The sequence below is a fragment of the Salmo trutta genome, chromosome 10 (genome assembly GCF_901001165.1).
Source record: "Salmo trutta chromosome 10, fSalTru1.1, whole genome shotgun sequence".
In the NCBI taxonomy this organism is placed as follows: Eukaryota; Metazoa; Chordata; class Actinopteri; order Salmoniformes; family Salmonidae; genus Salmo; species Salmo trutta.
This window is the reverse complement of record NC_042966.1, coordinates 19,968,469-19,985,409: the sequence shown is the minus strand read 5'-3', so window position 1 is coordinate 19,985,409 and position 16,941 is coordinate 19,968,469. Positions and strand designations below refer to the sequence as shown.

The window sequence follows — 16,941 nt, the reverse complement described above, 5'->3', positions numbered from 1 at the left end:
ATGACCACATATTATTGAAATTTCACCGGTACTATACTTTCTAGAGTATAGTTAGGCAGGTGGCCTACACCTAAATGTATAATCCCTATACTGAGTAGAGAAGACAAGCTGTGCTGTTTCATGCATAACTGGCATTTAAATGCTTTGCAAAGGAGTGCCTTATAGGCAACGTTTCCATTCAGTTTTTAGGCAAGTACGTATAAAATTATGACAGCTGTGATAGAAACAGGAAGTTTCGGTACAATTTGATAAATGCTGACCGATCATTTGTTTGTTGGACATGGTGCCATCTTCTTGCCGGTAAAATGTATTGTGCGAGAAATGGCGGTGGAAACGCCTTTATGCGTAAATATTTATATAATAACCATCATATCGAAGTAAACTTCAAGTCACGCGATGATACAGTGCTGTGTGGTCCTCCCACTATGCCTCTGGAAACTATGCAGTTTATTAGACTACATATTAAATAAATTGTGGTGAAAGTGCAGTGATGGGGTTGAAACAGGTAAATTCAACTGGAGATGGTGAAGTAGAAATGCAAAGTGCCTTAGAATACTTTGACCAATTACATCTCCTTATGCTCAGAAAGGTTAAAATAATAGTAGTGAGTTGTGTAGGACAGAGGACTGGGTGTGATGTTGAATGTTTCATTAAATGTTCTCTCATATGCGTTCAGGTTTGAACAGTTATGGCGGGATGTGTGGATCGCCATGTCAAACATATTTTACAGTGTCCTACACAGTTTGGAAGATGAGGGCTCCCTTGACCCGTCAAACAGCCTTCACCTATTCTGTGTGCACTGTATTCCTCCCGTGCCTCCAAGCAGACCTAGACACCTTTACCAATGGATGGGATAAACATTATCTGCACACCACCAAAATCAGACTCCCAACCAGCTATGGGACAAGCACATAATCCTGTCACCTTCCCTGGCAATGTGGAGGTATTGATTTAAAAGGAGCCACTATGAAAATGTAATTAAGTCTTAGCTAAAATTAACATGATTTTCCACGTTTAGGATTTAAACAATTTGGACAGGGTCGATGCCTCCCTCGCAGAGCATGGCCAGGGAATTGTGGTCCCACCAGTGGAATGCCCGCTGACACAGCAGGATATGACACTGCTCAGAGCAGCCATCGACAAGATATTTATGTTTTGAACTATGTGCTGCTACTTATGGCTGAACTATCCTTATACCTCTGCTTGATACTGTTGCAAGGAATAACTGTCTAGTCATTCTAAATTGCTGCAGTGTTATGAAATGTGGTCGCAGCAAAATGAGACCAATTGGCTGATTTTGATTGGTTATTAATGTTGTGGAAAATTTGATTCAAAGATTCAGGCAGACTATTTAACTGTATACTAGAAAAATCTTTAATCAAGGAGCTGCAGGGGGAATCTCTGATTTTCACTGGGAAGAACTCAGAGTAAATGGTTACATGTCCCTTATATAGTGAGAGAATACAATCCTATTGCTACACAAGTTATTTATACAAGCAACAGTTCCAGAGCACAATTGCATTGTGTTAGGGTGCAGACATACCAGGAGTCTATGAGAGGCAAATCACAGTCCAACATATAATAGGCTACAGACCAGCTCACCTCAAATTCTACCACCACACTGTGGACAACATTTATTTAAATGACTAAAATGTACAGTGTTTGAATACAAATTGCTGTAGTCATTAAGTGAAAACATTTCTTTTAAACTATGGGAAAAGGTAATCCTTTCGACAGAAAATAAACCTTCAAATAGAAACAAATCAACAGAATGTCATGTGATACAATACGTAACAAAAACAAGTGATGCAATTAAGCAGGTGGAGTAATAAGTAGGATTCTGTGTTCACATGTAAGTGATTACTTTTTATCTGCCATCCCAAGGAATACTAGTTTGAAAATTCTAACATTTTATGGAAAATATATGCATGTTTCTGGACAATGCACAATGACAGACACTTCATGGACCATAGACTGGTGACCTGCAGCTCAGCATAATTTGGGATGTGCCACTTTGCTGTATGGAGGTCAAAAGGGTCAAATATTGGGTTTTATTCATCTTATTTACAGTGAGTGTCTGTAAGGCCTACATTTAAAAAGTATTTGTATAAAATACTTGTGTCCCCGACCCATGGCATAACTTTAGGGACAGTGAAAACTGTTAGACTGGATGGCTCCACTTCTTCCTCTCAAAGTTCACTGTGCACTGCCTTTTCCTCCATTCCTCCTGAAACACAGTTACCGGTGTGTGTGATGGCGACAAAGTCAATGTGAAAAACAATGCTGTGTTCATAGTATGTTCTATGGCTTTTGAAGGCAAAGTAATTAGAATATGTTACTAGGTGAGTAATCCAAGAGATGTTATCATTATAAACTGGTAATCAGCAACTGAATGTGTGGAGTTGTCTTCCCAACCCTGTTGGTTTATGACCATTACTGTTGACAATTAACAAACAAAAAATTATAAATATAATAATAAAGGCTGAGGCTCACCTGCAGTTTCCACATCTTGAACAATGTCCTTAAAGTTTCCTACTATGGCAGTCCTGAAGGTTCCTCTCCTGCTCATTTCAGGAGCAATGAGGCCAACTACATATTCAGCATCCGGCTGAAAAAGGATAAATTAAATGAATCTGACTGTCTCATACAACATAACTAGTAATAAAACAAATTCATTAACTGCAATCTTCCCCAGGGACAGAGAGACTCTTGCAGAGATTTGGCTGCTTCTGAAGGATGTCCAGGAAGCCGTACAACTTATTTAGGTGTACACTGAATAAAAGGTTTCCAGGCCTTTGTATTCTTGCCTGGTGTTCTGGAAGAAGGGTTCATTGTTCTTTTTCCAGAGGCAGCCTGCCTCCAGAAGAGGTTCAGAAGGGAGAAAATTCACATTGATAAGTCTACGTTTGATTTGATTTACTCTCGAAATTGTAATGAGAAACAGTGTAGGGAAATGGAAGAGGTATACAAGAGTGACACCTATCAGAAAGAGATTTAAGTGTGTCACTATGTATCAGAGAGCATGTCTATTAATCTTATTTTGTGTCTGCAAATGTGTAAAGTACCAAACTAACAACTGTGGCTGCATAACAGTTTCAAAGTGTGTGAGTGAGTGCAATAGATGTATGCTAATGAGAAAAGTAATACATTTACAGATTGGCTCAATTGATTCATTGTCAAAACAGGGTAGACCCTATGATGGGTTGGGTATAGACAGCAAATTACACATTTACTGTATTCTGGGACCATTGATATGCACCTGGCCATCTCCTGGTTACTGGAGGAATGCAGCTGTCTCTGGGCCTGTCCTTGCACCTCTGTCAGCTGATGATGCCCCAGACCATGAAATTGATGCAGTGGCACTGGACTCTGAACCTGACTCATAGTCTGGGTCAGCACAGAGATGAGGCTGTGTGCAGCCAAAAATCACCTCTGAATACTCTCTCTGCTGAACACAAAAGTGAACATCAGCTGGATATATGGGGAAATGCATTAACCGACTTGACCACATTTGAATGTCTCTAGCTTAAATAGCCAACTAGCCCAGAACATTTTGTTAAGGGTAATTCTGATACAAATCAGATGACTAGTTTGAAAGTATGCTTTCTGTAAACCAAGTAGCTGTCCATAAAGGGCTAAATGTGATTTCAATCTCATGACGTAAGAGTGTCGTCATGGTGGATACATGTAACGTTACCTAGCTAGCATAACTAGATCTATTAGTGATGGGTCTAAAATCAATGGCTTATTTCGACGTGATGTGATTTGGTTTAATAAAAACATATGGACAACCCTCGGCTGGCAGTGGCTAGCTACAGGCTGGCAGCGACTAGTTACAGGCTTGCCGTGTCTTGCGATTCATTCCATTTGTCTAGCTAGTCAGACATCTTTAAGACAGCCGACTAAACTAGTTAAGTAACGTACTTCAAAATTGTAACTTAACAGGTCAACAATATATTAAGCGTATCTTTAAAATACATTTTAGGCAAGATTGAGTCTAGACTTCAGGTATTGTTGAGAAAAGCTATTTAGGGTTTCTCACACATCCACATATATATTGCTGACAGTGGCCTGCTGTAACGTTACAAACATGCTATGAGGTCTTGCCATTTATTCCATGTCGATTTGGCTAGCTAATCCGACACCAAAGCCAGACAACAACGGTACCGTAATTCACAATTGTTAGTCACGGGTAATGTACGGATATTCGTAGCGTGTCTCTCTAATACATTTAATGACGCAAAATCTAACTACTTACCCAAAGTTTAGTGCAGGTTTTGTTAACTGGTTCGCCATGTTTATAACACAGTGGGAAAGATTTGGCGTGGTGGTGACGTCAGACCATCTGGATATATATCCAATAGAAAAAGCCTGTCTATCATGTTCATTGATTGGGTTAAGAAAACCGTCACTCCAAAACGAGTGGACCAATGGAGACTCATTGTCTACGCCTACCTCTAAACCCCGCCCTTCACGGAAAATAATACCAAAACAAACAATAGAAAAAACGGGCAACGAAAACAAAAAAATAAACATCAAAAGCAAATATACGAGTAGCGTAACCAAAAGGTAATAAATGCAGGCAAGAGCGTAGGCAAAATGTATTCAATAGGTTGCATTTTTTTTAAATCACTTGTCATTGAGTTTTGCTCTCGCTTTAAAATGATTTGCTTACAAGTTTTTTGGTTTTGATTTTGATGTCTTATTTTTGTTTACAATTCTATGCATTTTGTTTTCAGTTGTTTGGTTTTTGATTTCAACATTCATTATTTCAACAGTCCTCGAAAATATAATGTTTACATTCTCAACTTTATTTTTCATGTATATATATATATATATATATATATATATATATGTATATATATATACATATATAAATGTGCATGCCACAATACATATGGCGTGAAATTTACCCCATACTTATTGCTTAATGAGAAACCCATAGTATACACCGTCAAATGAAACGCTTACTTGCAGAATCCGCCTAAACAGCATATCACCCCAGGTATTACATTCCAAACTGCAAGTCCTTTCATGACGTTAATATATTCTGGCAACTAGTCCAACACTCTGTTTATTTGTACAATAAAATAACACAGACAGAGAGCGGGAGAAAGATAGAGGGTGAACGACAGATGAGTGCTGCTTATATTTGAAGCACGTAGCGAAGTTAATGAAGTACTAAAGGTCAATCGCTAGGACAGACTGTCTCTGACAGTTTTACCAGTTGTTCTCTCTCACACTGAGCAGTTTGGGATCATGACAGAAGCAGAGCTGTATACAGAATACAAGGGGGTCTACCTCCCCACACAGCTACACCCTCAGGAGAGCCTGAAATACTATGAGGAGTTTACTTTTCGTCACGACGACATTCTCATTGTCACATATCCTAAGTCAGGTAAGTAGCTTTTATTAATTAACAACTATAGACTATTGGTAGACAATTGCACAGACTGAGTTGATAATACATGAACTGCTGCAACACACACTGTGATAGTGAACACTAAATAGTTGTCAAGCCTACTGTTGCATTTATAAGGCACATGCCTGAGTGACTGCACATCACAAAGAGGTCTGTCTGTACTTGTGGGCTAAAGCTATGATACTGTAGCAATCCTACCCTCAGTATATACATTGCATTCGGAAAGTATTCAGACCCCTTTACTTTTTGCACATTTTTACGTTAGGGCCTTATTCTAAAATTGATTGAATTAATATTTTTCTATATCAATATCAATCTACACATAATACCCCATAATGACAAAGCGAAAACAGTTTTTTGATTTTTTTTCAAATGTATTAAAAATAAAAAACATATACCTAATTTACATAAGTATTCAGACCCTTTGCTATGAGACTCGAAATTGAGCTCAGGTGCATCCTGTTTCCATTGATCATCCTTGAGATGTTTCTACAACTTGATTGGAGTCAATTGATTGGACATGATTTGGAAAAGCACACACCTGTCAATATAAGGTCCCACGGTTGACAGTGTAAGTCAGAGCAAAAACTAAGGAATTGTCCGTAGAGCTCTGAGACAGGATTGCACAGATCTGGGGAAGTGTACCAATTAATGTCTGCAGCATTGAAGGTCCCCAAGAACACAGTGGCCTCCATCATTCTTAAATGGAAGAAGTTTGGAACCACGAAGGCTCTTCCTAGAGCTGACTGTCCGGCCAAACTGAGCAACCGGGGGAGAAGGGCCTTGGTCAGGGAGTAGACCAAGAACCCGATGGTCACTCTGACAGAGCTCCAGAGATCCTCTGTGGAAATGGGAGAACCTTCCAGAAGGACAACCATCTCTGCAGCACTCTACCAATCAGGCCTTTATGGTAGAATAGCCAGACAGAAGCCACTCCTCAGTAAAAGACACATGACAGCCCACTTGGAGTTTGCCAAAATGCACCTAAAGACTCTCAGACCATGAGAAACAAGATTCTCTGGTCTGATGAAATCAAGATTGAACTCTTTGGCCTGAATGCCAAGTGACGCGTCTGGAAGAAATCTGGCACCATCCCTACGGTGAAGCATGGTGGTAGTGGCAGCATCACGCTGTGGGGATGTTTTTCAGCGGCAGGGACTGGGAGACTAGTCAGGATCGAGGGAAATATGAACAGAGCAAAGTACAGAGATCCTTCATGAAAACCTGCTCCAGAGCGCTCAGGACCTCAAACTGGGGCCAAGGTACACCTTCCAACAGGACAACAACCCTAAGTACACACCCAAGACAATGCAGGAGTGGCTTCGGGTCAAGTCTTTGAATGTCCTTGAGTAGCCCAGCCAGAGCCCGGACTTGAACCTGATCGAACATCTCTTGAGCGACACTCCCCATCCAACCTGACAGAGCTTGAGAGGATCTCCAGAGAAGAATGGGAGAAACTCCCCAAATACAGGTGTGCCAAGCTTGTAGCGTCATACCGAAGAAGACTCGAGGCTTTAATCGATGCCAAAGGTGCGTCAAAAAGTACTAAGTAAAGGGCCTGAATACTTATGTAAATGTGATATTTTATAAATTAGTAACAAAATGGGGAAAAAGTCAAGAGGTCTGAATACATTCCGATAGCACTGTATATGATCATTTCCAGGACTGCAGTTAGCATGCCATCCTTTGGGAGTACAGACTTGCTGGTTCATTCCCTGCCAGAGCTTATTTTGGGTATGTCAATGAAGCTCAAACATCTGCTTTTCCACTCCACCTGTCTTTACCACTGTCTTTCTCTGTCTCCCACTCCCCCCAGGTACAACATGGATGCAGGAGATTGTTCCCCTGGTACAGAGTGGAGGGGACCTGACCCCGGTACTGACTGTCCCAAACTGGGACAGGGTTCCTTGGTTAGAAGAGCATAGGGCCTGTGTCCTCAATCTGGAGCAGAGGGCATCACCACGCCTGTTTGCTACCCACTACCACTACAACATGATGCCTGCCTCCTTCTTCACTGTCAAGCCTAAGGTATTGCACTGTAGATACGTGTAGATCAGCTCCTGTAGTGGAGCTGGTTTGGTGAACTATGCTTGCTTTAGCTTTAGGCTTTAACACAATGGGCTAACACGATCATGGGTCACATTGATGACCTGGGTTTAATATCCAGTTGATCACATTACTCATCATGTCAAGAGAATGTAGTCTGTCACTACACTACATCGAATGTTACAATTCTAAGGCTGATTGCGCACATTGTGCACTATTAGAATAATACACAATGGCCTTGGGTAATGAATGGTTGACCAGAGAGATTCCTCATCTCCAGGTCATCTATGTGATGAGAAACCCTAAAGATGTGTTCACATCCTCCTATCACTACTACGGCATGGCCTCCTACCTGGTCAAACCTGGCACTCAGGACCAATTCCTGCAGAAGTTCATCAATGGAAAAGGTTTAGTATTCTTTCTTATTTTCCAACTATTACAGACATTTTGATAATATCAGTTTCATGCTTTTAGAATCAGAAAAGGCTTAGTGATCTATGTTTTTTGATTGACAGATTTATTTGGGTCCCGGTGACCTACTCTACTGTATAAAGCAGACTTGGCTCTAGAATCTATGGGCTCAAATATACAATATGAAAGAACAGGAGCAATTTAGCAAAAGAGCAATGTTCAAGGCCGGCATATTTATTACCCTGGAATTATCATTAACAACTGATGATGTACTGTTTAGTCTCCTTCCTTTGAATAATTATGCTACCTCTGTTATTTACAATTCATTCACTTATCTTCTGGCCTATCAAGTATTGATAGAGCATTTGTAGTTGTCTTTTTTTGTAATAGCTTTGATGATGCGTTTGTGGTGTCCCCCCCCCCCCCAGTGATGTTTGGTTCGTGGTTTGACCACGTGATAGGCTGGTTGAATGCTAAGGACCAGGACCGCACCATGTACATCTCCTATGAAGAGATGATATTTGTGAGTATCGTATGCTCAGTCAATACCCTAACAAAAGGACTTACAGTTGCACGTGATGATTGCATATGATAACATCTCTTCCTTTATACAGAGTTAGAGATGAGTGTGTTTGATGTTAGGGATGTACTGTATAGACCACCATGTTTTTACCCCCACAATTTGTTTAAAAAATGTTTTATCTGCTGTGGTTACTCCCAACACAACTTAGTCAGATTCAGTCAAGAACACACATGGATATATTTCATTGTAGTCCTTCAACGTTATTGATATAAAATCATGTGACCCCCCAGGATCTGAGGGATTCTGTGTCAAAGATCTCCCAATTCATGGAGAAGTCTCTGGACTCGGAGGTAATAGAGAAGATAGCAGACCATTGTGTGTTCAAGAACATGAAACAGAACAAGATGTCCAACTACTCCCTGGTCCCCAATGAGTTTATGGACCATAATAAATCAGAGTTCCTTAGGAAAGGTACCCACATATCTTTATAAATGACAATATCTTTGAACAGAGTATTTGGAAATGATAGGCCGTGTGTAACAGTCCAATGTGTTAATGTGACTATGTTTCTGCAGGAATCGCTGGAGATTGGAAGAACCAATTCACTGTGGCCCAGGCAGAATACTTTGATGCAGTTTACAAAAAACAAATGAAGGACATCAAATACAAATTTGTGTGGGATTGAACTGACCATATTTTTTCCCTCCATTCATTATCATAAATCACATAATCCCAATATAACCGTTGCTATAATAACAAATGATTCAAGACATAAAATGCATATGTGTAACGCCCTGGCCATAGAGAGGGTTTTTTTGTTCTTTATTTTGGTTAGGCCAGGGTGTTACATTGGGTGGGCGTTCTATGTTCCTTTTTCTATGTTTTTGTATTTCTTTGTTTTGGGCCGTGTGTGTGGCTCCCAATCAGGCACAGCTGAAGCTCGTTGTTGCTGATTGGGAGTCATACATAAGGAGCATGTTTTTTCCTTTGGGATTTGTGGGTAATTGTTTCTGTTCAGTGTTTCACCTGACAGGACTGTTGGCTGTCAGTTTCTTATTTTGTATTTGTATAGTGTTCCATTTTATAATTAAATATGATGAACACTAACTCTGCTGTGTTTTGGTCCACTCTCTCTTCAGACAGCCCTTACAATATGATAGAACTGCTGTTGGTTTGACATGTATCATTAAACATATTAGGCCTTTGTCTCAGTCACTGAATGTCTGTCTATATTGTCAATAATATATTATCAATCAGGTATTCTGATGTAATATTCATATATTGTCATACAAGAGTCAAAAACCAATGATAAATCATTGGTCAAAACGTTCACTGATACCAGAGTAGAATACATTTTATTTGATTTCTCCTTCCCAATAGGTGGCGACACAACATTTCAATACAGTCCCGGTGTATTACCATCGACAAATAATGTCATCTAGCCACGTAAACATTGTAGGCAAGGAACCAGAGGCAATTTAAAACCAAGTGCAGCAGCTCGCATTTCTGAGTTTTGTCAGTAACATCTACGGATAATTGCAGATTATTTACGGTGTGAAATTATTTGTTTATAAATGCAAGATGCGTCAGAAGTGTCTTAACCAGGCAGCCAGGTAGGTGGCTATCGTTAGCAGGGGTGTATTCATTTAACCAATTCTGTAGCAAAACGTTTCTTAAACGGAAGCAAATGGAACGAAACGGGGAGGGACCTACCTAAATTTGTCCAATGGAAACTGTCGTTTTATTGCGAAACGTTTGGCAACTGGTGGAAGGAATACACCCCTGGTATTCACTGGGTGCGGGACGTTAGCTAACGAACATTAGTTAGCTAGTTAGTGATAAACGCCACTATGTACAATTAATAAGCTAGATAATGTGGCTTTGGAGGCGAACGTAGGTAAATCATTTGAAAAGGGCGAGTAGATAACTGACTAGCTAGCTAATCTTGTTCAAAGACAGTACTAGTTAGAGCCAGGTATCAACGTTGCACCGGCACGTGGGCACTTGTAGCTAGTTACCTACTTTTTATCAGACTTCAAGCCCGTTTTGACATGTTTGCAGCAACATCGAGTTTTGCTTTGTCGTTTTCTGCAGCAACATCAAGCTAGCTAAACAAAATTCCATTGTTGCAATAAAATCTTTTTAGTTGTACGTTTCATATCATGTGCCATTCCCCAGGACCAATGATGAGTCACTGTGCTCCAATAAGTTATTTACCTGACAGCACACAGGAACATCAGACCCAGGTACTGCATGAAACAGAGGGAGCCCAAAAGTGCACAGCTACTGCTTTGAAAATCACACACTAACCTCACAGTGTGCGTAATTGTATTACATGAAGCTAGCTACATGTGTTTACTTGATGCCAGTCAAATAGACTAAACATTTCCTCTTGAAAGCAGACTGATATGGAGGAAACCGAGGGAGAGCTGGTGCATCTGTGTATGGACTATCCTGAGGGTCTCTCCATATTCAAGATTCACAAACTTTACCTGAAGGCCTACAACAAGCCTCTGGATCTGGGATGCTCAAACAGGCAAGGAGAACTTCTAATATAGGCCAGTGAAGGGCAACTGGTCCGAGGGGTGTACTGTACACACCAATAGTCAACTTCTCATGGGTTAAATCAGTGTTACGAGTTGAGCTGGTATGAAAGCCTGTACACCAGGGATCATCAACTAGATTCAGCAGCAGGACAATTGTTTTATTGAGTGGATGGTCAGGGGGCCAGAACGTAATTACAAATAATGTGTAGACTAAGTTGACCGCACGAAGCCCAACACATAATATTTTCCTAAAACATAATCATTTCAAACCTTGCTTACGTTTGTATGCAATCACATACAGTTGATGTCGGAAGTTTACATACACTTAGGTTGGAGTCATTAAAATTTGTTTTTCAACCACTTCACAAATTTCTTGTTAACAAACTATAGTTTTGGCAAGTCAGTTAGGACATCTACTTCGTGCATGACATAAGTAATTTTTCCAACAATTGTTTACGGACAGATTATTTAACTTATAATTAACTGTATCACAATTCCAGTGGGTCAGAAGTTTACCTACACTAACTTGACTGTGCCTTTATTAAACAGCTTGGAAAATTTCCGAAAAGGATGTCATGGCTTCAGAAGCTTCTGATAGGCTAATTGACATAATTTTAGTTAATCTGTACAAACAATAGTAATCAAATATAAACACCATTGTAACAACAGTTGTCATGGAGAGAAGACCAAGGCGCAGCAGGTATGTGAATACTCATATTTAATTTCAAATAAAGGAGTAGAGCATTCACTTAACAACAAAAGGGGTGACACCAGTGACAGTTCTGCAGGCTATAAAAGCAGTGCAAAAAACAACCACCCACAAGGCAAAGTAGGCACCTTATGTGTGACTCCCAATCAACCACAACCCTCTACAGCTGTGCTTGATTGGAAGTCACACGGCCAAAATCAATGAAACAATAACAAACACACACTCCCTTCTGCCACGTCCTGACCCAACTACCCCCTCTACTGGTCAGGACGTGACAGTACCCCCCCCCTCAAGGTGCAGACGCCGGGATGCACCTAAAAAAAAGGAAAACAAGAAAATCCCCAACAAAATTTAACACCTAAACAATAAGGGAGGGAAGGGAGGGTGGCTGCCGTCACCGACGGCACTGTGCTACACCCTCCCTCCCCAACCCACCTATCCTGGAGGTGGTTCAGGTGCAGGACGTGGACCTCGCTCCACCTTCGGCGTCGCCCACTTTGTTGGCGCCGATAGCTGCGCCGGGCAGACGGGCCACTCGGGCTGACCCTGGCAGACGGACCACTCTGGCTGGGTCGGAAGGCATGCGGGCCACTCTGGCTGGGTCGGAAGGCATGCGGGCCACTCTGGCTGGGCCGGAAGGCAGGAGGGCCACTCTGGCTGGGCCGGAAGGCAGGAGGGCCACTCTGGCTGGGCCGGAAGGCAGGAGGGCCACTCTGGCTGGGCCGGAAGGCAGGAGGGCCACTCTGGCTGGGCCGGAAGGCAGGAGGGCCACTCTGGCTGGGCCGGAAGGCAGGAGGGCCACTCTGGCTGGGCCGGAAGGCAGGAGGGCCACTCGGGCTGGGCCGGAAGGCAGGAGGGCCACTCGGGCTGGGCCGGAAGGCAGGAGGGCCACTCGGGCTGGGCCGGAAGGCAGGAGGGCCACTCGGGCTGGGCCGGAAGGCAGGAGGGCCACGCGGGCTGGGCCGGAAGGCAGGAGGGCCACTCGGGCTGGGCCGGAAGGCAGGAGGGCCACTCGGGCTGGGCCGGAAGGCAGGAGGGCCACTCGGGCTGGGCCGGAAGGCAGGAGGCCCACTCGGGCTGGGCCGGAAGGCAGGAGGCCCACTCGGGCTGGACCGGAGGGCAGGAGGGCCACTTTGGCAGAACAGGGCAGGCGGGCACCTCTGGCAGAACAGGGCAGTCTGGCCACTCCGGCAGAACAGGGCAGTCTGGCCACTCCGGCAGAACAGGGCAGTCTGGCCACTCCGGCAGAACAGGGCAGTCTGGCCACTCCGGCAGAACAGGGCAGTCTGGCCACTCCGGCAGTTCAGGGCAGTCTGGCCACTCCGGCAGTTCAGCGCAGTCTGGCCACTCCGGCAGTTCAGCGCAGTCTGGCCACTCCGGCAGTTCAGCGCAGTCTGACCTCTCTGGCGACTGTTGACTGGCGGGCAGCTCTGACGACTGTTGACTGGCGGGCAGCTCGGACGACTGTTGACTGGCGGACAGCTCTGACGACTGTTGACTGGCGGACAGCTCTGACGACTGTTGACTGGCGGACAGCTCTGACGACTGTTGACTGGCGGGCAGCTCTGGTGACTGTTGACTGGCGGGCAGCTCTGGTGACTATTGACTGGCGGGCAGCTCTGGTGACTGTTGACTGGCGGGCAGCTCTGGTGACTGTTGACTGGCGAGGCTGGGCTGACGCACTAGACTCCTGATGCGTGGGGCTGGTATTGGACTCTCCAGCCTGGAGACACGCACCTCCATGCTAGTGCGTCTAGCGGGAAACACCGGACCGAAAGGGCGCACTGGCGGTCTTGAGTGCAGGGTTGACATCACCCCTTCCGGCTCGATGCTCCCCTTGCCCTGGCACCTGCGGGGCGCTGGTACTGGGCGAACTGGGCTGTGCGTCCGTATAGGCGAGATGGTGCGTACCACAGCGTAACATGGCGCCCTCCACCTCATACGCACCTCCCTGTAGTCACGGGTAGCTGGCTTACGGCTCTTCCCTGGCCTGGCCAAACTACCCGTGTGCCCCCCCCAAAAAAAATCTTGGGGCTGCCTCTCGGGTTTGAACGCTAGTCGTGTACCAGCAAAACATTCCCGTTGGTTCCTCTGTCCAGCTGCCTCCACTCTCCTGAGTGCCTCCACCTGTTCCCATGGGAGGCGATCCCTTCCGGCCAGGATCTCTTCCCAGGTGTAGGCTCCCTTGCCGTCCAGGACGTCCTCCCATGTCCATTCCTCCTTTTTTCTCTCCTGTGGCTTCCTCCTCTTCTGCTGCTTGGTCCTGGTTTGGTGGGTGGTTCTGTAACAACAGTTGTCATGGAGAGAAGACCAAGGCGCAGCAGGTATGTGAATACTCATATTTAATTTCAAATAAAGGAGTAGAGCATTCACTTAACAACAAAAGGGGTGACACCAGTGACAGTTCTGCAGGCTATAAAAGCAGTGCAAAAAACAACCACCCACAACCCCACAAGGCAAAGTAGGCACCTTATGTGTGACTCCCAATCAACCACAACCCTCTACAGCTGTGCTTGATTGGAAGTCACACGGCCAAAATCAATGAAACAATAACAAACACACACTCCCTTCTGCCACGTCCTGACCCAACTACCCCCTCTACTGGTCAGGACGTGACAACCATGGAACCACTCAGCCGTCATACCGCTCAGGAAGGAGACGCATTCTCTCTCCTAGAGATGAACATACTTTGGTGCGAAAAGTGCAAATCAATCCCAGAACAGCAGCAAAGGACCTTTTGAAGATGCTGGAGGAAACGGGTACAAAAGTATGTATATCCACAGTAAAACGAGTCCTATATCGACATAACCTGAAAGGCCGCTCAGCAAGGAAGAAGCCACTGCTCCAAAACCGCCATAAAAAAGCCAGACTACGGTTTGCAACTGCACATGGAGACAAAGATCATACTTTTAGGAGAAATGTCCTCTGGTCTGATGAAACAAAAATAGAACTGTTTTGCCATAATGACCATCGTTATGCTTGGAGGAAAAAGGGGGAGGCTTGCAAGCCGAAGCACTCCATCCCAGCCGTGAAGCACGGGGGTGGCAGCATCATGTTGTGGGGGTGCTTTGCTGCAGGAGGGACTGGCGCACTTCACAAAACAGATGGCATTGTCATGACGTTGCCCTCTTTGGGTACAGCGAGCACAGTTGACCCCCTCCCCCTGCACCTCCCCCTGCACTTCTTCACCATCTCCCTCTGTCTCCTACACCCAGGCTGCTGTGGTCAGAAGGGGTCGTAAATTCCTAAGAAAATGTCCCACCTCATGGCCACAGTATAAAGAGACAGAGTGTTTTCATGGAGAAACAAAGGATTCTTCCACCTCACAGAATTGGAGAACCGAATAACATTTATGTTCTGGAGAAGGTATAAATGATCAGTGAAGAATCCAGCTACGAACTGGTCCGTTTGGTACAATTTTGTGAAACTCATAAGAGACAATATGGCCATATTACCATAATAATGTTTATATACTAGCCTCAGCTATGAGACTTACATCTAAATGGTTGTAGAAAATGAATGAATAAGGATAGAACAGTTTGTGATATTGTGCAATGTGATTTTAGACTGTTAATGAAGGAAACTACAATTCTCTTTGGAGTCTTAACTAAGTCATCGGCATGCCCCCAGGGACACAGACAGGACCTGGCGTCATGTGACACCCTTTTCTACGCTCAGTATATAAACCCCCACCCAGGGTTTCTTTCCCCAGACCAGTCCTCCACTCTATTACGAGTTGGCTAATAGGTTTGACCATGCATCCCTCTACTGAACTTTAACCATACCACGTGTTTAAACTATTAGACTATCAATACAGAATAAGAACAAGTCTTTGATATTAATTACTAGTCTGCAGCTAGGAATTCGGTATCATTGAACGCGACAACCGCCGGAAACATCCATTCTATAACAACATGAACGAATGTCGCTTTGAAAGATCCATTCTAACCAAGAGAGAGAGAGCGAGAGAGAGAGAGAGAGAACTCTCCAACAGAACGACCTTTCCAACAAAGATCCTGACGACACACTGAGCGTAAATATATATATTGATTGCAATTGTTCCCGAATGAGTGAGCGTTCATGTGCAAAGGATTAGCATTTCAATTGTTAATATTTATCAACTCTGTAGTGTCTTCTCAGCTGACCCCCACCCCCCTTTTGTTTAACCTGTTATGGCTAGGGGGCAGTATTTTCACGGGCCGGATAAAAAATGTACCCGATTTAATCTGATTATTACTCCTGCTTAGAAACTAGAATATGCATATAATTATTGGCTTTGGATAGAAAACACCCTAAAGTTTCTAAAACTGTTTGAATGGTGTCTGTGAGTATAACAGAACTCATATGACAGGCAAAAACCTGAGAAGATTCCAAACAGGAAGTACCCTCTCTGACCATTCCTTGAGCTTCTTGGCTCTGTTTATTGAAAACTTAGGATCTTTGCTGTAACGTGACACTTCCTACGACTCCCATAGGCTCCCAGAACCCGGGAAAAAGCTGAATGATGTAATTCCAGCCGCTGGCTGAAAAACATTAGCGCCTTTGGTAAGTGCTCTATTAGGGGACCATCAGACTGAGGCTCGTGCACGAGGGGATCCCATGTTTTTACTTTCGCTCTCTTTGAACGTAAACACGCTTTCCCGGTCGGAATATTATCTCTTTTTTTACGAGAAAAATGGCATAAAAATGGATTTTAAACAGCGGTTGACATGCTTCGAAGTACGGTAATGGAATATTTAGATTTTCTTTTGTCACAAAACAAGTCGGGCGCGTAACCCTTATTTACCCTTTCGTATAGTGTCTTGAACGCACAAACAAAACGCCGCTATTTGGATATAACTATGGATTATTTGGGACCAAACCAACATTTGTTATTGAAGTAGAAGTCCTGGGAGTGCATTCTGACGAAGAACAGCAAAGGTAATAACATTTTTCTTATAGTAAATCTGACTTTGGTGAGTGCTAAACTTGGTGGGTGTGTAAATAGCTAGCCCTGTGATGCCGGGCTATCTACTTAGAATATTGCAAAATGTGCTTTCACCGAAAAGCTATTTTAAAATCGGACATAGCGAGTGCATAGAGGAGTTCTGTATCTATAATTCTTAAAATAATTGTTATGTTTTTTTGTGAACGTTTATCGTGAGTAATTTAGTAAATTCACCGGAAGTGGGGTATGCTAGTTCTGAACGTCACATGCTAATGTAAAAAGCTGGTTTTTGATATAAATATGAACTTGATTGAACAAAACATGCATGTATTGTATAACATAATGTCCTAGGGGTGT

The 16,941-nt window shown here is 43.6% G+C and overlaps 1 protein-coding gene and 2 long non-coding RNA genes across 6 annotated transcripts; 2 read left to right on the top strand and 1 right to left on the bottom strand.

Annotated features, from left to right (window-relative positions):
* Positions 1-1,355: 1,355 nt before the first annotated feature.
* Positions 1,356-4,399, bottom strand: LOC115201293 (uncharacterized). Of its 3 annotated transcripts, none has more exons than XR_003879723.1 (4): positions 4,259-4,399; positions 3,260-3,448; positions 2,494-2,608; positions 1,357-2,227 (listed from the first exon to the last, which is right to left on the bottom strand). It is a non-coding gene; the product is annotated as an uncharacterized LOC115201293 (long non-coding RNA). The 3 variants fall into 3 exon arrangements; XR_003879724.1 differs by having other exon boundaries at positions 3,260-3,445; XR_003879722.1 differs by lacking the exon at positions 3,260-3,448 and having other exon boundaries at positions 1,356-2,227; positions 4,259-4,354.
* Positions 4,400-4,483: 84 nt separating this feature from the next.
* Positions 4,484-9,088, top strand: LOC115201292 (sulfotransferase family cytosolic 2B member 1). Of its 2 annotated transcripts, XM_029764803.1 has the most exons (7): positions 4,484-4,569; positions 5,251-5,398; positions 7,239-7,450; positions 7,749-7,875; positions 8,308-8,402; positions 8,693-8,873; positions 8,978-9,088. In XM_029764803.1, the coding sequence occupies exons 2-7, from the start codon at positions 5,260-5,262 to the stop codon at positions 9,085-9,087; spliced, it is 864 nt and encodes a 287-aa protein (XP_029620663.1). In that variant the 5' UTR covers positions 4,484-4,569; positions 5,251-5,259; the 3' UTR covers position 9,088. The 2 variants fall into 2 exon arrangements, with proteins under 2 accessions (XP_029620663.1, XP_029620662.1); XM_029764802.1 differs by lacking the exon at positions 4,484-4,569 and having other exon boundaries at positions 4,994-5,398.
* Positions 9,089-9,815: 727 nt separating this feature from the next.
* On the top strand, positions 9,816-11,217 carry LOC115201294 (uncharacterized). The gene is made up of 2 exons (XR_003879725.1): positions 9,816-10,015; positions 10,581-11,217. It is a non-coding gene; the product is annotated as an uncharacterized LOC115201294 (long non-coding RNA).
* Positions 11,218-16,941: the final 5,724 nt, after the last annotated feature.